At 41.1% G+C, this 24,371-nt stretch overlaps 1 protein-coding gene across 1 annotated transcript in view; it reads right to left on the minus strand.

Moving 5' to 3' along the window:
* Positions 1-388: 388 nt before the first annotated feature.
* GRM1 (glutamate metabotropic receptor 1) overlaps positions 389-24,371 on the minus strand; it is a 180,529-nt gene continuing 156,546 nt past the window's right edge. Inside the window, exon 8 of the mRNA XM_066178895.1 lies at positions 389-4,006. Within this exon, the coding sequence (XP_066034992.1) occupies positions 3,175-4,006 (832 nt within the window). The 3' untranslated portion in view covers positions 389-3,174. The remainder of the gene's footprint in view (positions 4,007-24,371) is intronic.

Consider the following 24,371-nt stretch of genomic DNA (forward strand, 5'->3'; position numbering starts at 1 on the left):
TAGTTACAGTGCTTCCGAATTTTACTAGGAAGCCAAAAATCTGGGGGGTTTTATCTATGCAAAAATCCTCCAGCCCTCCACAATCTCACCTTTGTGACACAATTTAATCAATACCTATCTCCATTTAAATATCCCACCATCTCTTATTCATGATGCTGAAAAGCCCTGGAACAATGAATGACTATGAAATACATGACTATTTTCTACTCAAGGAACAAGAAATTAAAAATTTTGGCATTCTATTTTTAAATAATAAATAGAAAATATTTATTTTACAGCATTTTCAAGATCATTTTGACAAAAAGGCAGTTTTCATCAAGCATTTGACAGGCCAAAAGAAAGAACTTCTACAGAAAGCTTTGTCGCTCATACAGCTGCATACACAAGGTGAGTTCTTGCTCTTTAGATATATTTATGTATGTGTATGTTTCCAGTTTTAACAATTACAAACTAAAAGCTAATATACTGAATTTCAAGAAAACTCCTACTCATGATATAATTACATTGCAGTAATAAAATCAGTGCTTAATATGTTCAAACCAGACAGATATGAAAACAGTATTAGTACCTTGCCACATTGCTGTCTCCTCGTCTATCTATACAAAGCTGTTATATTTCTTTTTCTTATCTCTTTCAGATCTTCAAAGACTGGCTTCTTAGTATCAGCTCTGTGCTACTGACAACATGTTTTTGGAAACAGCACAGCAGATCTTATACTACAATTATTAGAAGATAGAATTCATTGCCAGTGCAGTGATCAGCAAAGAAGATATGGCATTTTTCTCGCTGCTTTAAGGAGTAATCAGCATTTTAAATAAAAGAAACAGCAAGAAAAAATATTCCTCTAAAAGCCCCAAGCAGAACAAAAAAATCAACCAACTAACCCTCAGGTGTCTTCAATTCATTATACAAACATCAATATACTGACTGTCTTTGGGCAAAGTCATTTCATGCTTTCCATATCAGGACGATGATAGCAAGCGGCCACAAGTAATGTTGGAAGGAGAAAACATTGTGAAAAGAGGCTGAAAAAAAAAGAATCTCTCTGGTTTTGAGTATAAGCCAAACCTTCCAATATCAATACTGCATAATTAGGGAAAAACTATGAGATTTGGATCTTCAGAGAAGAATTGTAAGGAGCAAGACTTCTTAAAATTCAAGTGAAAATAAAGAAAAATAGTAGAATTATGATTAATTCAAGAAAAGTCTGGTAGAATATTCAAAAGAAGCATGGTTAAAATCAGGGCTGGCAACTATATTAACAGGAAGAGATTCCATTAAAATATTTTTTGAAATACAGTGTGGAACTGTGGGACAGATCCTCATCGTCAGCTGAATTCAGAAGCAAAGATCATAGCAGCTAAAATCCTAACCTCTGTACGAATAATAAGCACATTTATAAATTATAACCACCATTATAATTAAATTCAGGCCCCAGCAATTAGACCTGGACTTTTATCATGCCAGTCATTAGGGAGCTTTGGATTAGGCCCATCTCTAGGAAACACATGAAAGATAGAGGAGGAGGAGGAATAAATGACAGAACTACAACCACCTGGAAGTGACCTTTAAGATGCTATATTGTATATTCAATGCAAGAAGTAAAAGCGTAAGGAAAGAACATGCAACTAAACATCATAAAGTGTTTAAAAGAACTGTCAATAGCAAAACCTGGGAATTTATCCACACATTAAGCACTGATGAAATTTCCTGTCCTGACACGATTTTATTTTAAATTACTGAGGCAGCAAAATGATTGAATTACTTTTCCTGTCTCTCACCTGCAAGATTTTCTAAAACAGACCTTTTCTTTTTTTTTTTTTTTTTTTTTTTTTTTTTTTTTAACCACACTTGCTGCAAAACATGTAAAATAACAAGTTCTCAATGCACTGGTTATTAATATCATATGTCTACTTCATAAAATATCTGCAAAACAAAGCACCCTGTTATAAGGGTAACAACTGTCTCAGCTTGTATATGAAAGAAAGGATGTGTTAGCACAGCATACAAACCTCCAAACATCTATCGAATATTTGTAACAACGTGATATAAAAACATGATTTAAACAGAAAAATATTCATAGTATATAAGACAATCTTCCAGTGGTAGTTATTGGACAGTACTCTTCACACATACCGTACCCACACATACAGAAACACAAACGTTCGCTCACTCTCTTGCCTGGAGTAGTGACCCCCAGTGTGGAATTGCCTTTCTTCCAAATTAACAGTTGTTGCTCTAAGTAAACAGCTATTCCTCAACGCATTTGATTCCAAAGTAACACAAAGGAATGATGCAATGGCATGGCAAAATATGTTGTTTTATGAAAAGATAGTCAATAAATATTGTTCTGCTACAGGAAATGTTGTGTAACAGTTTAGCCACATGGTTTACAACCTTATACAAAAGGGCAGTTTTTCTAAGTCCTTATCATATTACAAGTGCTATGGCAAGTCTTTCTTCAGAAACCTCTTGACTCTTAACTTGATCATATTTCTTGCTCTGTTCACAATCAGCATAAAAAGAAGCCCAAATCCCCCCCCAAAAGCAGCCTAGTGTGAAGAACAAATTGTTCAGATAGGAGTCAGTAAGAGCCAGGTGCTTTCACATCATCTCCTCTCCCCAAAACAAAGGTCCACAGTCATGCCACCTGTAGAAACCAGGAAAAAAATATTTATGCATATATGTCTCATATACCAGTAGCTTTGTTCCCCTGCACCACACTCCGCCCTTCCAGCTCCTGGGTGTGTTACTCCCATAGCAGACAGACAGCAGTCATGAGGTGTGCTAATGACTTCTCCCGGTCACACTTCCCACAGTCCTTTTCAAGCATTGCCAAGAGAGGGTGTGACTAAGTGTGATTATATATATATTTTTTCTTTTTTTTTTGCTATAGAGGTTGTTCCTTTAGTTTGTGCTTTGTTATGGTTTCCTAACATTTTCCCAAAGTACAATATTTTTATTTTTAACAGATAGAGAATCTTGAGCCCTCAGAATGGATTTTTTATTTTCTTTTTGTTTCATCTTAGTTATTTAGGTGCGGGATGGAATTTTTGCCCTGTCATTCGTCACTTTGTTCTCTGCTCTCTCTCCCATAGCCCTGGGAGACTTTTCTCCACAAGTCCTCCCAGGAGGCAGCTGCCAAAGTCCTTCCCATCTTGTCTCTTGCAGCATCTACAGGGTGGACGAGCTTTGCTTATAATCCCTCAGGATGACAGAGGCATAGGTCACATCTGGGGGTGTGCAGAGCACCGACTCCGACACAGGGGAGCTGGGCACGGAGCTGCCTGAAGCCACTGAATCCCGGAAAGGGGATGGGGGCGTCAGCGCAGGAGAGTCTTCTAGAGTCAGTTTGCTGGTTGCCGGCACCTCGTCCTCCTCCTCTGTGCTCTTTTCATACACATATCCCTGAATGAGCTTCACCTTCTCACTCTCTGCTTCCTCAGCCGGGGGAGACAGGGGCTCCTCGCTGAAGGCAGCCACCTGGAAAGGCTGCAGGGGCGGCTGCTGCGGTGGCGGGGGTGGGCAGGGGGGCCGCCCGCCATTCCCTGAGCCGGGAGTGGGGAGGACAGTGTTGAAGTCGGGGATGCCGGTGGCAAACTTGTTGACCGCTCCTTGCAGCTGGTCCATGAGAGTCTGTGGCTGCAGGGGCAGGGTCTTGGGGGACTGCTCAGGCAAGAAGAGTTGGGTTTCCTCCGTGGTGGCCTGCAGCGGGGGGGTTGTTGCCACCCGCCTGTGCACCACCATGGAAGGACTGCTGGACTGGTTGAGGCGAATGGGCTCTCTGTCTTCTTCCTCCACCACATTGTACAGAGTCTTAGTGCTGATGTCAGTAAAAGTCAGACTTTGGCCGTGGTAGTCTTTAGTGAGGGGTTTGATCACCGCTGTCTGATTGCACCCTGTCTCCTGGTTCTTCACATGCACTGAGAGTCTGTGCCACATATGTTCCCCCTTTGGATCTTGTCTTCCACCTGGTTCAGACCATGACACAGACTTTCCATTAGAACTATGAATAAAATAAAGATGGTTTATTTGCATTTACATTACGAAGACACAGGCAGTATAACAAACAAGCCTACAAAAATACTAATTGCTTTGCCTCATTAGTAAGCATCCCCCCTCCAGTTTTTCATGTCCTCCCAGAAACACTACATGAGAAAACAACACTGTGATTTTCATCCAAAAGTGATGTTGGTTATCCATCCTACAGCCAACCTGGAAAGGCTAGCCTGCGGGAAGGGCTCTGGGAGAGCCATCTGTGGTTTGAGGACTTGAGCTGTCATTTGGTATCTAGGTTTGCTCATCATTTTGCGGGGGGGGGGGGGGGGGGGGGGAGAAAAAACATAGGAAAAAAAGTTACAGGAAAAGCTTTAATTTAGCCTGATTTGCAGCTTATACGAAATATTTTCAAGCTGTTGGAAGAAAAAGAATCCACAGTCAAAGCCTTTGGCAAACTGGGTAGAGAGATAAATTGTTGCTAACTCGTCCTTTCCCTTTTATTCCCTCTCCCCCTTAGATTAGCTAACAGAGAAATGAAGGACTCCCAGGGCCTCTATCAGGTAGGAGGTAAATGCACTTCTTCCCAGGTGACTGCTATTTACAAACCAGGCTAAAATTCTGGGACCGAAAACAGTTGGTTTGTGTGGGAGGAGGAACAAGCAGCAGCATGACCATGATGAGTCAAACCCTCTAACTCCTCATACAGGCTGGGTCCCATCAAAATGCTTGGCAGTTTGGCCGAGTGAGGATCTGAGGGTCATGTCTGACTCTGAGGAACTGTAGGTTTTTGCATTTCCCTGTTCCCTTGAAGGGAGCAGCACTCAAAGCTGAGTGGCAACTTGTGAGCAGCTGATGGGACAGGGAGCTGAGCAGTGCTTTAGAGGACCTAGCAACTGTTTAGTTGCAGGTCAGGCAGTAGAGATGGTTCACAAATTATAAAATACATTATCTGGTTGGAAACCAGACACGGAAAGAAATTTTGAGATGATTTATTCAAAGCAGCCTTTTCTCAGGGTTTCATCCCTCAGGGACCAGAAGCAAACAAAGGATTACATTTCAGACCCTGAGATTGCCATGCAGATGGGAGACAAAGTGAGTGGGAGGCTGGCACAGCTGCCTCACCTCCTGCTACTGCACACCCCAGAGGAGATTGCTTTCCCTACAGTAATGCAGTATTGTTCTAAGCATTTTGCTTTCCTTGTTCAGACTCTGGTGGTTCTCTTTTTTAAGGAGTAAATAATTGCCACTTGAATTTTTTTTAAAAAACCATATTGACTGACTTTGTCATAGTTGGAAGAGACTGGTACAACACATATAGTGTTGTAAATCTGTCAAAACAGAAAAGGAATATACATGACAATGTGTCATTTTTCTGTCAAGCAGTAAGTACTCCTGGAAAAAAAAAATGATTTTAGGTGGATCCAAGCTGGGAAGCTCATCTCCAACTCCAGGCTCCAAATGCTGGACCTGTGACTCACCACCTCTGTGGGAACTGGGGCACATGAAAGGGCCAATCTAAGATAAAATATTCATAACTTCTCAAAGCATGTAGTTGGTAGGACCTGAAGATGTTTTGATTTAGAGCTTTAACGTAAGAAATAAGAAATCCGTGTTCTCAGCTGAAGAAGGAAACCTCTATATTATAGTGATCAATGAAAAGATAAGAATGAAGGTTTATAAGCATTCCTGTTTTGAGCAAATGAGCTATGGTATGACTTTTTTTTTTTTTTAAGTGCTATAAAGATAAGCAAATGAGTGTAACTCTTGGGTGTGAAAGATTTTTAAAGTAATGTTTAACATGCCAAGAACTGTAAACTCTTCACACAGACACACATTTGGTCTACTTTAACTTCAAAACAACTCTCTTCTTGTAAAAAGGAAAATAAGTCAAGCACTCTTGTATTTTGCTGATGCTGTAGCTTACAAATGCTGCAAAGGGCTTTTTAAAAAAATATTATAATTATCTTCTGCCTTTTATGCTAAGTCCACTTCTGCATCATTTATTTCTTCATATCTAGCTCTGGTGAATCGCCTCACTTTTGAATCCCTCCTCACACCATCTGTTTTTTCTCTATCTCATTTTATTTCCAAGATTTTATGTTTTACATCAAAGGCAGGCACAGCTATTTTAAGAAACTCACTACCTCTGTCTTCAAGTCCTGCTCCTATTTAGTTCTTTTCTCTCTCCCTTGCTTTCAAATTCTGCTCTTCGTTCTTCTGTAGCACTCTCCACAGTCTCAAGTTAATGGCCATGCTTAAACTGTTCTGGGACTGCAATGTCCAAATGTGAGCAAATAATTTCATCAGCATTTGTCTGGTAGCAGTTTGCTCCCTGGGGAGAGCTAGTGCTGCTGACACACCTTGTCTCTGTTTGCCAGACCTTACTGCTCATGGCTCCAGTGGCCTCATGACAAAGAGCTTTAGGGCTGCAGTGGCTCTCTGTGGGATCCATTTGACAAGATCCATGGATTATTTGCCTCAGAAAATTGTTCCAGCTCTTTCCCTCTACTTGCTCTTCTTGGCTATGTCCAAGCACTGCTAGCCTGTTAATGAGTCACATTTTGAGATGCAGTCCCAGGACTATCATAGAAATACCTGGGCTCTGTCTTGCTAAATGGCTGGTGGGAGATCAGACTGAGTATGACACATTCAGGCAGAATTCATCATTAACACACAAGAAAAGAATTTGTTATGCTGGAACAAAGAGCAGCCATCTTGAATACCATTAATTGACATTTAGACAAAAAGCAAAGATGGGTCTGCAAAAGCTCAGCCCTGAACAGCATCTCAGTGAGAGAAGGACTCGTCTCATTTGTGCAAAGCAACAATGACAATTCTGACTGTGTGGTCACCATTCCCAAAGTGATTGCCTCTCCTCTTTTGAAGGAAACATCCATTGGAGAAGGTCAAGATCAAAATAATATGCCTGGGATAATGGGAGAAGGGATGGTTTTCCACACAAAGGCAAGAGAGAGCACCAAGCTAGATCACAGTTGGGGTATTGAAAACTTGATGTTCAACTGCACAGCGACAAGGTGGCACCAAGTGGTGGTTTCTTCATTTTATCAAGAGGATGATTACCCAGTTCATGTCCACCATGTATTTATTCATCTTTCCTAATTCTATCCTTTCTCCTGTCAATTTCTCATAGGATTTAGACTTCACACTTCCTGCATAGAAGTGAACTTCTTGGAGCCTCAAGGGATCTTAAGGTTTGTACTTGCATATATGCAGTGTAACACTCGAAGTCCTGTTTCTCCAGATCTTCCCATCTAGTCTACATATTGAAGCAGATTCCTGGTTAGCCTATCAAGCACACAGGGTGGGTTTGTTTTTGCTTATAGGCAAGAACATACTTTGAATTTAGATGCTTTTTTCTCAATTTTCACCACAGCTTTATCTATGCGTTTTGCATTTGGGGAGAAATAGAGATAAATATAATTTTTTGTGTAAGCTTTTATTAGTTCCATGAGCAGAGCTGTTGCTGGTTTTGGTAATTCAAAATTTTGTTTCTAATACATGCATTGATCTTCGTAACATACTCTCTGCATGACTGTGGGGCACTTTTAGCTTTCTTTCCTTGTTATAGACACTAAACAAGATGGAAAACAACTTTAGATCCTAATAGTTACTTGCTGAAATTCTTTAAAAGTACTGATGAACCCAAGTCTGAGACTATGGTTCAAAATACCCTGTTCAAAATGGTTCAAAATGCCTGCCAAACAATACGACACACCTATAACTTGTTAGACAGCTCACTGTTTGTTGTTAAGTATCTCCAGATGCCCCAAATCTGGCCCCTCCTTGTGACTAGGAGCTCCCCAGACCTAAGTCCAGTTTCAGGCCAAGAACAGACCCTGCTCTTGCCAGTTCCTGGAGGATCTGGCCTTGCTGGCTTCCTTGGAGCAGTGTCAAGTCTGAGTACTCCACAACAGTTGGTTCCACTCCATACTGCAGGATTCTGAAGATGCCTTGCATTAGACGTTGGATAGAAAAAGTTTCTTTACACTTCAGAGGCTGAATGCTTCTGGGGTGAAAAATTATTGTCCCAAGGAAAGTTAGACTGTGCAACTCTCTGATCCTTTCACCAGCAAAGTTATAACCTGAGATCCAGAGCATAGTGAATAGACACTTTTGAATCCAGTGTGCCTGAAACTTTGTCCTCAATTTTTTTTGCCTTGAACATTTTATGCATAACAATCCCTAATTGACAGCACATGAAATAGTTAAGCAGAGTGGTATATGTTCTGATGAGGAACCTCCAGGAACCCACAGGCTGGAAAATGGCTTCAAATGCAAAATAGCTGAGAAAGAGCCCTTTCTGTTTGGGACAAGAAGGGACATTCCTTGATATGTTTAGAGTTCATCCTCTGTTTTGTCCTTTCAGGATGCCAGAGTGGTGGTCTGCTATCTTCTCCAAGTGGCCATGAGCTGAGGAAGAATCTTAAGCTTGCTGAGACAAGTGATACAGTCATTTGAGCCAGCTTGGTGTTGTTAGACAAGACACAGAGCACACATTTAATATATGAGGCTGTTTCGATTTTTTAAGCAACATTGGCAATTAACCAGAGGAAGAGGTTATAGGAGAAATAATAAATATTACCTTTCATTGACAGCCCAGTGCTTTGGCCCAACCTCCTTTTAGTTACTGTAGTAACTAAAATGCCACAGCCAGTAGAAAGCGCTCGGTTAACCTGGCAGTCCCTTCTATGACGATAAAATTTTAGTAATGAACATAAAATGCAAACTGAGAAGCTTATCAACTTTGTCAGGAAAAATTAAGTCCTAAAAGAACCCTGAACTGTCTTACCAGCAACCAGAGGAGGTCAGTGTCTGGCGCTGCCCAGTCACCAAATGCTGCTTCTCTCTTCAGAGAGCCCAGCTACAGCCCTGGACAGCTGGCTCTGGAACGCAGTACGTGCAGAGCTGTCCCTGAGCACTGACACAGAGGTGACCAGCCTTTGGAGGCAGTGGGACGCAGAGCAAAAAGAAGTGCTCTGTTCAAAAGCTGTGCATCGGACAAAACCTTTCTCATCCCCACAGTGCACTTGCTGATGAATGCCGTCCTAGGAAAGCCACTGGAGGAGTTTCTGCCCTGCCCACAGAGAGGCTGTCAGCAAAGGACAAACTTTCTCCAACCCTGCAGTCATGTAAGTGGTAATGAGCCTGACTAAAGCTCTGTCCCACTGCTGTCTCACAGCACCTGGGGCCTAAGCTAACAAACTGAAAATTTAAGGCTAATACCTGCACTGCAGCCCACTGCAGGTGCTTTGCTGGTATCCCCAAGGTCTCTTCCATTATTGTCTCCAATTCAGTAAGGCCACTGGGGCATGAAATTTGATTAAGGGAGTGAGCAGATTTTAATGCAGGGTAGTGATATCTCTCTGCACAGAGCAGCCGCTCCTCTCAGAGCTGCCACAGCCAGCCCTGGTGCTCATTAGCAAAGCCAGCCATGCTGGTCTGTGTGTTCCTGCAAGCCTAACTTCTAGAATACTGGTTCTAGGGACTCATCTCTTAAACCTGGGTTGGTAAAACTTGTCTGCATTCTCTCGTGAGTGAGGGAGCCATCATTGACCACAGTCCCCACCTGCTGCATGCTCAGGATTTTTGCCTCATACAACCACCTAAATGAAAAAAAGAATCACAAACCAATTTCAGCGTTAGCTCTTTTAGACTATAATCTCTGTCTTGATGACAAGAGGAACTTAAAACTGTTCTCACAGCATGGCTCCAATGCTTTTGTTTTTTGCTGTAAAATTAGGGCAGCGTTCAACGTCCCACTTGTGTTTCTAGAAATTTAAGGTACTTAACTAACTTTTCCTTGTTACTCTGCTCCTTCCCCTTCCCCCCCCCCCCCCCTTTTTTTTTTTTGTTTTGGACAAAATTGCTTGGGCATTGGACACAAGATTCTATATAAATTAGAGTGCTGCTTTAAATGTATGATGAAAAGTGCTACATAAAATATAGGAAAACATAATGCTGTCACACTGACTTGCCAGGGCAGAACCTGATGATCCTTAGAGGTGTTGTGACTGAGCTCAAGTCCAGAGCTGCCTTTCCAACTCTCTAGCCACTTTCTCTCTTTCCAGTCTAGCCACTGGTTTATGTAAAGTAAATGTAACATATTCATTTCCTTCATAAGTTACTCTAATGCCGAAGTTAAGCATTACTTCATCTGAGTTACACATAGGCTTTCTAATGGGTATTGATCCTGTTGATAATTGGGGTATTTTTCTCTCTTTTAAATTGAAATCTTAATATTATACAGTCTATAATGTGAATGCAGTAGCTATGCCTAGGCTGAGTACCCTGTGATGAGATCCTGGTTTCCATCCACAGGGGCTCCAGGTTGGGATCAGACCCTTGGGCAGGATCGTAGGTTGGCAGCCCCCCTCACCTCTCTGCTCTGGCCACCCAGATGGGGAGAGCTGGAACCAGGTCTGGGGTCACCCACTTTACATTTGTGTTACCATAGAAATGGATTGCTGCTAGGGTCATACCTGGCCCTAGGGGTAGGGAATTACTTCCAAATCCAGCAGCTCAGATACAGCCAAGTATCCCAAAATAAGTAGATTAAAAAATATTCACTTTGACACTTAATAATTTTTATGCACATAGGTGTTTTTGTATACAGCTGTGAATTTGGGGGGGAGTGGGGGTGGTGAAAGAAATGGTCAGTGCATTGCTTCAGTGTAGTTGAAGTCAAGCAACCTGAGCATGTATCACAGATCTAACCTACCTAGCTCAATAGAGGTGTGAGAATATTACACTCATAATGTGTATGAAGGTCTGACTACTACTTAAAATTGCTACTAGAAATTTGCGGTCTCATCTGAAAGGCAGAAGCTGTGTCACATTTCAGTCATCCAGTATTCGTGAAAAAATTTGCTTCACCTGTGTGTTCATTAGGTATTTTGAAAAAAAATTATCAAATAACTACTAAAGTGTTGCTATGACAAAACAATCTAATAGATAATACAAAGTTCAGGATAATAAACCATTTGTCCGAAACAGCAAGAAAATTCATCCAGTGTTCAAGAAATGAAGATGAGAAACCTGCAAATCAAAGTGAAATTAAAAAGTGCTCGTAGTAGTGAATAGCTTTTGAATCTGTTTATTTTATTCCTATTAATAAGTAAATCCCATTGAATATTCAGAATGAATTCATCCTATTGAATATTTTTTATAGTATTTTTAAGGATAATAAAGTTAATGCATGGGAAATCATGGTGTAAATCATCATAGGTCCCCTGTTATCAACAGAGAAGCACATTTGTGTTAGCTGAAGATATGTCTCATGCTGCAAATTCAAATAAATGTATATGACAGTGCAGCCAATGCCAATGCCAATGCCTGAGCTGAAGCATGTATTCTGACAGGCTCAGAAGGGAGCACAGTTGATAGAACCTGAAAACTGAAAAGTACAAAGTTTTGAGTAAAGGAACCTGGAAAGCTTAGGAACATACAAAGAAAATGCTAGAATTAAATTAATTTACAAAAAGTGTAGGTGGGTGCAACTAAGGCAAGATAGTTTTGTAGGACTGGGAGGCTGTGAAGATCAACAGCCTTCAAAAAGCATTGCATCAAAAGAAATGCCATGGAGCTGCTGTTGAATAACAAACACTAATTAATGAACTTTGAATAGAATAAAACCACAAAAATTGCCCATGAATTCTGTATTCCCCACTCAAAAACACCACACCAGGGTGCAGAGATCAGGAGGTCTTTCCTATGAATGCAGTTTAATAGTAATTAAGACAGTTGGAGGTTTTTCCTTGCTTTCTGTCTTCCTCTGTGATTCTGATGGAAAATTATTTGCAACACCATTTTTTTTTACCAAAAAGATATTGACAAGCTGAAAGCTGTATTGTGAACAGCAATAAAAAACACTGGGGACATAGGATAGAGTGCATGAGATAAAACTAAAATATCCAAATATATTCTGTTTCTTTTCAAGCATCTCAAAGGCATTAACACCAAGGCTGAAAGGTATTTCACATGGCATAGAGATGCCCAACTGAGACTCCTAAACAGAGCTACAAAAGGGCCAAATTATACTGCACACCCAGAAAATTTCCTAGTCAATAGCTGTATCAGAGAAGGAGTAATTCCTAATGAACAGAAAAACCTATTGCCCTGGATATTTCCTACCCAAAATTGCACAGCCCATACAGTGGTAGCAGTCAAGGAAGTCCTTCTTCCGCAATAACTTGTCAGATTTTCTGGTATACTTGAGAATAAAATAACTTCCCAACAGTTTAAATGGGGCTTAAAGTACCATCAGACTTGCCTTAACATGCCAGCATTTTGAGTGCTTAACCCTGTGGCAAACTTAGCCAAGTTGCCACAGGAAGCTTAGTCATGAGGCCTCTTGTTATTAATGTACAGCTCTCCCTAATATGCTGCAGTAGATAGAGCAGCCTGTAAAGCCTGTGGGTTTTTTGGGTGTATCCAAAAGTTTCCATGGTAACGAATGTGCAGCTTCAGAAGAAAAGGGCCCTGAAACTCTGAGCTGATGCTTCTGGGTTTTTTTTAATACAATAATAAAATTTTATGATTCTATATTTTTGATGATTCTGCATTTCTAACCATCTCCAGCACTGCACGGAGAATGGAGATGAGCATTAGTGAAAAAAGAAAAAGATGCTAAGTATTATATGCATCAAAACACAAGCCAGTTTCAAGAGTCTGCATCTACTTGCTTGTAGGTGGGAACTGACGAAAGCCATAGCACACGTGGTGATTTCTAGCATGTTTGAGGTGGCTTCCTAAGGAAAATCTAGACTTACAAACTGCTGGAGTTCTGGTGACTGAGGCTTGAGACCAGGTGGTGGTGATGGGCAGCTGGTGATATGATGGACAATTGTCTGCTCAAACTGGGCTGTATGGCCACAGGGAGCTCAGGCTGCTGATGGAGGATGTGCCCTTCCCTGAGCCACAGTGCAACACTACCAGGCCTCTGAACACACCATCCCTGGCTGGAGGGAGAGGGAAGCCTGAGGGGCAGGGATGGGCAGAGAAGCCAAAATAGCAAGCTTCATGCTCAGGAGATCTGAAAAATTCCCATGCTTTTAGAAGTCGTTCTTATCTAGGCAGCTACCACGAGCATTTGCGGACCAGTTGACAGGTTGGATTCCCACCAGAAGTGTTTCTCAGGAGTTTATGCGGATAAGGATTTTTAATTTTTTTTCCCAAACTGAAAAGAAATATCCCAAGCATGGTCATGAAAAAAGCAGGAGGTGCAGCTTTCCCTGTGCTCAGGAGTTTCACAGCTGGTGCCCATGCTTTTTTGAAGAGAATCTGTTGTTGCATTTGCTTTTGCCTCCTAACAGTATGCCTGTGTTGGACTCCCATTTGAATTTCCAAACAGACAATTGGTGATCTGTACCCTGAGAATCTGCAGCACTTGTTCCAATTCAGAAAAGAGGGGTGTATTGTTCTGACTAGAAGATAGTAGTAAATGCTTTGTACTGCTCCTTAGATTGCCTGTGTATCGTTTGCCTTTCTGGGTGCCAAATCTGGTTGCTGCACAAGCCCTGTAAAGCCATCACAACTGCTCCAAATGTATGATGTGTTTTGTGGATTTCTTCTGATCTTCAAATCAGAGGGGCAGGTTGGATTGAATTAATATTGTTGCTACATGCCCAGAAATTGCATAGACTCAGAGACAAACACAGAGCTAGAATGCTTTGCACTGCTCAGGGCAGTGCAACAGCATCTCTGGTTGCAGCGAGCAGCACTGCCCAAAATGCTGTGTCAGTGGATCACAAGCATCTTTCCACCGAGTCACTGCACAATCTTCCCCGGGGCAGGGAGCAGGACTGTTTCACATCTGCTGCTTATCAGATGGAAATGAGCACAGATCTGGAAGAAATGAGGTGAAGCCTTTCTCTTTTTTGCAACAGCTTGATTGTTTTCTCCACCGTGTTTGTGTTTGCTCAGAGAGGGCAGTATTTGCACTTCTTGCTTCTGAAGAGCTGAACTTCGCTATTGTTTGCTGAATGCAGAACTATGCAGAATCTGAACGTCTTTCAGAAATTACAACAGAAAAAAGATTCATTGCTATTATTTTGAGATGCTGTTTGTTCCTATGCCAAATCCTGCTGTTTTTATTTACATGTGCCTTCTTGTGATTTCCCTGTTTTCTGCAAATCCCACCAAACAAGAATTTTCTGTGTTCCCTCAGCTGGGTCTGCAGCCGCAGGTCGCTGACAAGCACAGGTTAGCAAGAGCTGTGCGCAGCAAAGGTGTCTCGTCATGTAAAGCACACAGGATAATGTCACCTCTATGCAAAACTATAAAAAGGAGTAAAATGTTGGCTAAATGGAAAAAGAAGATAAAATTAGTACAAAAATAGAGGACATATTTGCAAAGTTTCAGCCATTTAGAAATTAAAAAGTAAAAGCTGCAAAAAAATATTCAGTGTCCTCTTCATCACATCTGGACAATGTTTAAAGTCTTGTGTGAAACAAGGGGACAAAAGCAAATTTCCCATCTTTAATGGCATGCACCACATTTGTCCCATCATTAGACATGATAAACCAATGAGAAAAAGAAAGCAAGGGGTAAAACCACTCTTTGTCATGCAGCTTCTCTTACACATTCACTGCAGGGACTTTTCAAAGCTGCACATGTGCCGACGGACACTGGCTGGTGGGCGAGAACTCTGGCTGCCTCTTCCTGAAGATTGAAAAGAAAAAGACACCCAGTGAGTGGCTATACACATGGTGGTTATACCACTCAATAGGTGCCTGTCCCTGACCTATGTCTGTAGGCTTTCCCATCTTTTATCCTCTTGTCACCTTAACTTTCACATAGATTTCTCCTTGGTTCCAGCACAATACTGTTTAAAATAGATTTTCATGATGTTCCTACTGCTTCCTGTGCTGAGCCTTGATGCACTTTACATACCAGATGGCAAGGGCTGCTGTGCATCTAGCTGTCAGAGGAACTTCACCCCTGGTATCCTCAACATAGGATGAAATGATGAAAAAAGGAGCATCTGCCCTTCACATTTTATTTACAAAAGCATCACCAAAAGCTTTTGCTGGTGGAGTTTTTAATATATACTCAGCTGCTGCTTTTTCCTTTGTCTTTCTTCTTCTAATCATTTTTTCAAAATGTTTCTTTTACTTTTGGAGCTCTGGCTGAATAGTCACTAGCTTTCATTATATGTGAATTCATTGCTGTGCTTCTTTTTTTTAAAGGAAGCATTGGGTTTATTGAGGTAGACACCAAATGAATAGTCTCCCAGGCACTCTATCTGCAATGGTAATTCAATACAGAATTGCAGATTGCAGTTTGGGCTGTTAATATAGGATGATTTCCACTTCATTTTTCTTTTCTTCCTTGCCCTGTCAAGCAGATGCAAATTCTCATTTGTCTTCCCCAGTATCAATAAAAATAATATACACACACAAGCGTGCTTTGACAAAAATCTCAGGTATTTTTGCACATGGAATGTATCACTGAATTTCTGAAAAAAAAATCATCACTGTATTGCAAATAAAATGCAAATCGAAATTCAGCATTTCTTCCCATCAAACAGTCATAGTGCATGCTTGCCAGACTTCCATGTACCTCAAAATGACAGATTCATGGATGGTGTGTGTATGTACTACATACTCAGTATGTAAGCCAAACAAGCCATTCCTCTCACCACATACTAAAGCACAGGAGCACAACATGATGTACACGAACAACATGCATACCCATTTGAGAGCAGTAGATGCCTTGAGATGACTTCTGATGAATAAAACACAAATAAGACATTCTGCTGAGCAATTTTGCCAATCTGATTACTTTGAAGCCTCTAGAAAAATTAATTTCCTTACCAGGTGCAATGAGATCACTGTGATTTGAAATTTTAAAAGTGATCATGACTTGGAACTTAGCTACCCTGCTCTCTCCTCCACCCTATTAAAGTTACAGGGATTATGAGCTTCTGATTAGACAGCATATTCAGCATTTCTACAGTCTTCCAATTTTCTTAATCAATTGAGATGATAAGAGCTTTCTACTTCCTGGGCTTTTTGTTCAGTCACAGGAGCTAATTTTACAAAACAAGTAGCAACATGCAGTTGATTATCTGAGAGAAAAACCTGGAACTAAATGTATTTCACACACAAGCAGTCCTGTACACTCAACGGAGGGCACACAGCCATAGACAGCCCTGCTTAGGACCATGGAAAAAGTGGGAGACTTTTGTTTCAGAGCACTGCTTGGAACTTGGATCTTTCTGAGTCAACCGGCTTTGGCAGCCATTGTTCCTCAGCTGCTGCCATTTGCTGTCACTTATGGCTTACTTTGCTACACCCCCTTTGTATTTCTTCTTATTCATGTATATATATCCCTGTAGTGAGTTCAGAACATTTTGCTCTCCAAGCTTTGGGCATTTGTAGGCCTTGTTATAAAATCCTTCTAAGTGAGAGGAAGGAAGAAAGGAACCTGCTTCCTTCCAGTTCAAAATGCCTCAAAACATGTCCAAAACACAGCAAGCTCCTCTCTTACTGTGACTGTGGTTGTGCTCCTTAGCCAAAATCAGACACAGACATTACATCTAATAGAGTATGCAACCCCCAAATGCCTGGCCACGTTTGCATTCTGGAGGAGGTTGTTGTTGTTAAAATGCTGCCAAGCTCCCCTTTTGATCAAGGTCAAGGGTGATCCCCACATGGTGATGCACAGCATATACACAACAGAAATCACCTAAATCTCAGGATTCATGCTTCAGTGGAATTTGAATTTAGGGTGAAATTTAGATTTATAGTATGGGAAATGTAGTGCATGTGTTGATTGTGTTTCAGTGAATTATTTTCCAATTATCAAATCAATGTCAACTGTATAAATAATAATAAACACTTTTGATGCATTGAATATGATATATCCTTGTAGGCTTTCTTTTATCTTCCTAGTAGTGTGTGCTAATACTGCAGAGCTGTGTTTCAGAATTAATGCCCAGATCACTCTACCTTTCTTTTTTTTCTTCTATTTTTAATGATGACAATGTATCCCTGCTTCTTTCTCCTAGCCTTGCAGGCAGCAATGGCACTTCACATACATTTCTCTGGTTATAAGACATTAGATACTCTGCCATCTTTACAATATGAGGATTAATGAGTCGTTTTGAGGGCAGTCTTCTCAAGGGTAATTCCTGCTGAGTAGTTATTTGCATCCTGAGCCCAGAGGCAGGATGAATCTTCTGTGCATTTGAACAAGGAGCTGGCATACCATCATGAAAGTGTCTGAATTGCTTTATAAGGAACCCCTGGGTGCAATAACAGGGAGTCTGGCAGAGGAAACAGGGTGGAGGTGCAGAGGGTTCCTGAAAGAAGTGGCTTAATTGCTTTACTTTATGTTCTTTGAAGCAGAAAAATGCTTCTGGCTAGTCATTCAGAACAGGGTAGGTAACAATCCTGTTGAAATTTGCAGTGAGGAATATAAAGGATCTGAGGGAAGAGTCACTCTTGCCACCATTTTTCCTCTTAAGTGTAAATGAATCGTCCCAGGAGGCAAACAGCTGTGTCAGGATTATAGGAAGTGTAAATTGCTATCTGCAATGTTTTATATCTGAACAGCTGTGAAACTAGAAACACTCACCTTCTGCTCTGGAATCTCTGCTCAATCAGACTCTCCAAACAGACACAAACTGAATGAATCTGTCTGGTGCCCAAGAAAACTGAGATGCAGTACACTGTGCTACTTATAATTTGAAGTCATGGTCAGAGATTCTCCTCACTAGATGTACTCCAAGCTGTAAAAACTCCTTCACATTTCACACGTGAAAAAAGTACAGAATAGCATATCACCAGAATTTGTACTATCTCATTTAAAACAACTCACCATCCATAACATTAGGAAGAACGTAAAGTGGGGAGGATGTTCAAGGGAAGTTAAGTGATAGCCCTGAATAAACTCCTCATTTTTAAGAACTTATATATAACCCCTAGCTTTAGCACAGGAAAGGAGAAGCCTTGTACTGTGTGCCCTTGGCACAGTGCCTTGCATTCAAGAGCAGTTCCTGCTCCAACACTCAGACTAGCTGCCCTCTGCACTCCCAAGGAATATCTCAGCAACACCAAAAAAAATCTGGTCTTCATTACACCCCCTCAGTGCTCTAGCAGTCTGCAAGGTGACTGGGAAAGTAAGCAAGTCTCATGTGCAGAACCAGACCTCTAAAGTGTTCAACTACACTCTCATCCCAAATCCTCATGCCTCTCCAGTTCTAGCCTCTTCTTTGGAAAAAGCATGTTCCTCTTCAGATGTTTGTGTCCTTGAAAGGTCAGGTTTTATCTACAGTTGTCATGGCTGGATCAAAAGGTAACTACATAAAAAGAAGAAAGGCCATGTTCCTTTTCCTGTAGGATAAGGACCTGAATTTTCAATGCCTTTGTATGAGCATTGAACCTGATAGAAGATCTCTAAGCCAGTCGATGGAGTTGGGAAGATGGACAGATTCTTGGTACAAAATAATTTTTAGAACACAAGTCCTGAATTCCAGTCTAAGTGATGTCTGGAAATAATTGCTCTGGGTTTTATATTAATTATGCTAATCAATGGCACAGCAACAAGTTTTGGAGCGAAATTGAGAGCCACGATGCAAAGAGCAGTACAAGTAGAAAGGACTCCATAGGGGTATTTACCCTTGCCCAGCAGAGTGAGACATATGAATAAGTATCACCCACAGAGCACTGAGAAGCAGGAGGGATTTTACGGCACACCCTTTCTGTCGAGGTGTGAGCATCTGCTGAAGAGGACAGAAAGGTTGAGGTCACCAAGGAGAGCACAATCCCAGAAGGATGCCCAGAAAGACCTGGCACTGAGCTGGATAGTGAAGATGGAGCAAAGGCTGTGTGTACTTCAGGTCACCCCAGGGCAGTGGGAGCCAGCTGTGTGCTGGGGGAGCACTCTGGCCCTCCCCTTCTGCTCTTCCACCTTCCCTCTGTGTCAGCACAAGCAAATATTCAATCATCTGGCAGGGAATGACAGAGACAACTAATCTGGGTCACAACTATGCCAGAAAAAGAAAGGAGAAAAAACCCCTCTTATTTCCCAGTTTGAGTTCACAGCATGGCTGTCCAGATTCTTGTCCCTGCACAGGCAAAGTGGTGGCATGGGATAAAGGAAGGCTTTGAGTGTCAGTTCTGGTTTAGGGCAGCTTAAAGCATTTGTGGAATTACAGGCTATGATAGCCCAAAGTAGCTGCAGGAAAATCTCTTGGCTGTCTGGGATGGCGGCAGGAGAGATTTTTGAGATAACTTATATAACACTAAGGATTAAGAAATGTATATAGCCTTATGTTTCAGTGGATATGGGAAAGTAAACGAGGAAAGATTGCTTGCTGACTGGGGAGCACAGAGATGCCAGGGGCCACACTTGGTGCTCCACCAGAGCATGTACTGCCCGAGCACACCCACGCAACCCAAACCCAGGCACTCCAAACCCACGCGATCCTGCACTCCAGCCCCCTGAGCCCAGGGATGAAGCTGCCAGCTGGGCACGGGAGCCTGCGGCTCAGCGGGGTTAATGCCACCCACACGCCTCATCTGCTCGCTGGGCACTCGCTGCCTTGTCTGAGCTGCTGTGGCTGCACTTTCAGGCGCAGCTCCCCTCCAGTCCTTGTCAGTCTACTCGAGATAGATAATCCCTCTGTAGGAGTTTCCACAGACTACGGGATTTGCTTCCTTTGGTTTGATTGGTTGTTTCCTGGGTGTGTTAACTTGTCTGGGGGGCTTTGTGATTAAAAAAAAAAAAAAAAAAAAAAAAAAAAAAAAAAGGAGTAATGTGAAATAAATCCTGATTTTCAGACGATCCTTTCTCTGGGAATACTAGGCTTGCAAGCCAGCCAAAACAGGCTGAATAGAACCACCTGAAGATTTGTGTTGTGCCAGGAAAATAAGTAGCCAGAAAACAACATTAAAAAAAAAAAAAATCCATTCAAGTAGAGGGGAAGACTAGCAAGAACTCTAAGAAGGAAAGCATAAACATTCGTGGTTTTAATAAACCAAGGATGAGGAAAGATTAATAGTGTTGGGTAAAGAGAAGGAGGATGTACTAACTAGAAGGTGGCTTGTAGATAGTTATTTAAACTGAACCTGTGGCTCTCTGGGGCTGATGAGATTGAAATTGCAAACACCAGCAAACAATCTACTAGGGAGGAGTTGCTATAATCAGATCAAGGGGTACTTGTTTTGATAGAGTTTATGATCAGCTTTGACATCTCTGGCTGTGGTGCTGCAGCACAGCTGTGCTAAACTAATAATTTGCTGCTGAAAGGGACAGCTCTCACCCCTGTTCCCCAAACCGTGGGCATCAGGGATGGTTTCTCTGGTGCTGACGTTAGTGTTTATCTGACCTTGAAATCTGGCTCAAGAAATGCAGCAGATAGTAATTCGTTTTCTTTTTCCCTCTTCGTAGGGTTAATTTTATAGGGTGGAAGAAAGCCACATCCTGCACATTACAAAGGAAGAACCACAGAGAGGAGAGAAGGGGAAACATCTTAAGAAGAAATAAACTGAAGCAGTAAGCTAGAAATGGTAAATTATCTATAATGAACTAACAAGAAACCTGGAGTTTTTAGTTGTCAAGTGGGCTTTAAAGTGACAAATTGTGTGATTACTTTCAGCCTGCACAATTGTTTGCTGTTTACAGTGATAATGACTTTTAACCTATGTTTGTCAGGTGTGGGAGGCTGAATGCCAGAGCACATATATGCTCTGAAGAATTAGTTGACTTGTTATTTCAAAATTAAATAGTCTCTAACAACTTCAGTGTGGAGGCAGATGTTATATTGATACAATATACTTTCAACCCACGCCTAAAGTGGTTTCTTAGAGTCCTTTGGCACAGCAGAGAACATAGTTTCTCATGCTGGCCATGTTTATTAGTGACTCTTTGACAGTGTATGTCTTCTGTGTGGTGGAGTCTGTTCTACAGATACACCTTGGTCTGAAAATCCTAAAAAAGATCTGACAATGAAGAATTTGCCCATTCAGAATCCTTGAGGCACAGAGGTAAGAACAGAGAGAAGAGAGGGGAATGCAGTCAGATCTCTGCTCTGAGTGTGAATAGTTTTCAGTGTGTTTGGGACAGAGGAAAAGCAGAATCAGAAGATAAGTGAAAAAAGCATCACTCTATACCAGCTAAAAAAAAAAAAAATTGAAATCATGCAGAAAGCCAAGGAAGAGATTTTTAAATTTCTCACCGCTCCCTTTACATACTCTTAAATCCTCAAGAACAAAAATATAAGAAAGCAAGTTGCTCCATCCTCACGTACATCTGAGGGACAGATATTTAGCAAAGACTACATCCAGATTTTGATCTGAGTAGTGCACTAGAAGGTAGCCTTTGTTTTGCCATATCCATCATATCCATATACAGGTATTTGTAAATGAACATGTCTAAATCTGCAGATTTAATTTCTAAGAGGGTGTAGAACCATACCCACCTACAGAGACAGACCATCTTCTCTCTCTGAGAATAGGATTAATTTGTGAATTACAGAGTCTGGCTAAAAATCAGATGCTTTATCAGTGTGCGATTATAACATCTGCAGTTTGTCTTGTGGTGTTTTGTTTTGTGAGGCATCCCTGAACAAAGGGGAGGGCTCATCACAAGAAGGGATAAGCTTGGTGGAGAAGCCAGAATGCAAAATGCCTTTCACATTAGTGAAAGAGAAGAAAGAGAAGACGTGCAAGTATTGTTGCCTTTTGGGGCTCTTATGTGCCTCTTATGTGTCCCTAAGGAAAAGGATTAAATAAATAAGCAGTAGTTTTGCATTTCACATTAGTAACTTTGCACTGCATTGTTGGGATGAATCAAAAGTATTTTTCAGATGTCTCAATTTGAAAAAAAAAAACAACCAAATTCCAGTGTTAACTGTATATAGATGTGTATAATACTTGTGCTGTTTTATAGTCTTGTTCTTGTATAAAGTATATCAGAGATCCACATGATATCCTTCTGTACCCAAATTTTTTCACCCCTAAATTAGCTTAAAGACGTATGAAAACACGAGGTGGTTCAGAGACCCCCGCAGAATAAATGCTTGCAGAACACCCTGCATGTTTATTCTAACAAGTATTTGCACACGAATTATCACGTGTTTGTGAAAAGTCACACCTCTCTTTGTTTCTGCTGAGGTGAGGTGAGCAACAGTGGCATAGGCTGAAACATCACACTTTGAGAATAGAAAGGAGGTAAATTACATTCTTGACTTAAAAAATGTTAAAGTGACCTCTAGAAGACTTGTATTTTAGTTCTTTATTCCATTTCCATTTTATATTTCAGAGTACCACTCTCACACAACGTGAGTTTGGGAATTGTTTTGGTTTTGGGTTTTTTTGGTTTTTTTTTGTTTTTCCTGAGGCTGTGCTTATGAGAGTTGGAATCTGATTTCCATATGTAATATAGAGAAATATGCAGGGTTTTATGTGCTTAACTGGATGTAACCTTCAACAGTTATTTATGTATCTGACACTCTTGAAAGGTGAAGTTTTCTTCCTTATTTTTCTCACAGAGACAATTGTAGCCAAAACAACAGGAGAGTGTGGTGCTGAGCAGATAAACAACACTTGCTTATCCCTACATGAGAACACAATTGTTTGTATCACTCTCTATTGAGTTGGTGTGTTTTTGCAGCATCCTAACTGGATATGAATAATGTATACAAATACCAAAATACAAGGAAATGTAATAAGTGATCCAGTCAAGCAAGAAATTAAATTACAAGTGGTGTCCTTATTCCTGTGGTTTATGCCAAGGAAGGTACTAGCTTTCCCCGGGATTTCTGTAATACTGCCTTGGCTTCCCCTCAGTTAGGAGGCAGAGATTATGGTACATAACTGCAAAGCTCCCCTCTGATGCGACTGTGTATCTTTTTGTCATTGTGCTTAAGTACTGAGATTCATTAAACAAAGCTGCCTGCTGCTACAGCAGTGCCCCCAAGCAGAAAAACATGTTGTGATTCAGCATCTTGAGAGCTGCAAAACAAGAGAAGGAGTAGTAAAGTGAAGTCCTCCAGCAGTCCTTTGGCAAGAACTAGACTGGACTCAGACACCGTGCCTTAGATATATGTCCAGTCAAAATTTCCTGGGAGAACAAACTTGTGACCATCCCTGAAAAGACAGTGGCAAAGCTGCCATAGACTGGGAACTTCTGAGAAAGGAAGGAAATTACTTAGAACCTTACACAAAAGCCCTCTCATCCAAAGGAACCATGCACATAAAATGTGGCTCTGACTGGTGATAAAGAAGCAGAAGTCTGGATGGGATCACAGGGTGCAGGCAATGTATGCTGTAAACTTATTCAATATAACCTAGATTTTGTCTGAGGGGGAGAGTTATCCAGATCTTCCTGGGAGGCTGCTGCAGAACCTCATAGCTTTTCCTAGTTATATCTCCCAAATGTAGTCTCAGGCAACCTCTGTTTGGCTGTGGAAGCAAACCCAAAGGAATGAGATTAAACTGCTTGGCCTTTTGGTTTTTGCTTGATCACAAACATCCCAATCATAGCATGTATTTTTTGCTCACTTCTCCACATCTTGCCTTAGGAATGGCATGTGATCAGCTGTGCATGAGCTGGGACTCCCTTTAGCTGGTATAATTTGCAAGGAAAACTTAGAGTGCTTTATGCAGCTATGCCCCTTATTTCTTATTAGAAGGATTAAAAAAACCCACTATCACCAGACTGGTTATTTTGCACATATACACACAGATAGACAATTTGGGATATAATTTGATGCATACATATGCCATGCGTGGTTTTTAAATAAATATGGGTTTTACTAGTTATTTAAATGAGAAAGAATGTGAGTGTGGAAGTGATATCTGAGAGTCTTCTATCCCTTATTCTATATTTTCATTTTAGTCTGTGGGCCAGAACTACAATATATGTACATCATAATCAAATGCAAATTCAAGGCAATGGAAGACAATATTAGATATAATTACATAGATCAAATTAACATAGACAACCCTGCAGCAGGGCTAGAAGAGTTTGCTATTGGAATGTTAAGTTTCACACTCCCCCATTATTTTGTGTTTCTTCACAGTTTTTAACATTGGTTCTAAGAGTCTCTTTGGAACCATGTAACTGTCTTCTGGGAGTTTTAAATATTCACTTAAATCAATATACTGACAAGGACAGAACAGCTTGACTGGATTTGTTGTATTTTCTTACATGAAATTCTCATCACGTCCACAAGAGAACTGGATAAGAGCTCTTACATGTCACAGTGCTATGCGTCTGCAAAATCATTCATGGCTTAAGACCAGTAAACAGCCCAGCAAAGCCAGCAAACATACCAGCTGCTGAGATAGAGATGTTTGGCATTAACACCTTCAGCTATCCTTTGTGAGCATGCAAGAGGCTTT

This window comes from Chamaea fasciata, unplaced genomic scaffold (genome assembly GCF_029207755.1).
Source record: "Chamaea fasciata isolate MVZ Bird 193981 ecotype frontalis unplaced genomic scaffold, bChaFas1.0.hap1 SCAF_3, whole genome shotgun sequence".
In the NCBI taxonomy this organism is placed as follows: Eukaryota; Metazoa; Chordata; class Aves; order Passeriformes; family Sylviidae; genus Chamaea; species Chamaea fasciata.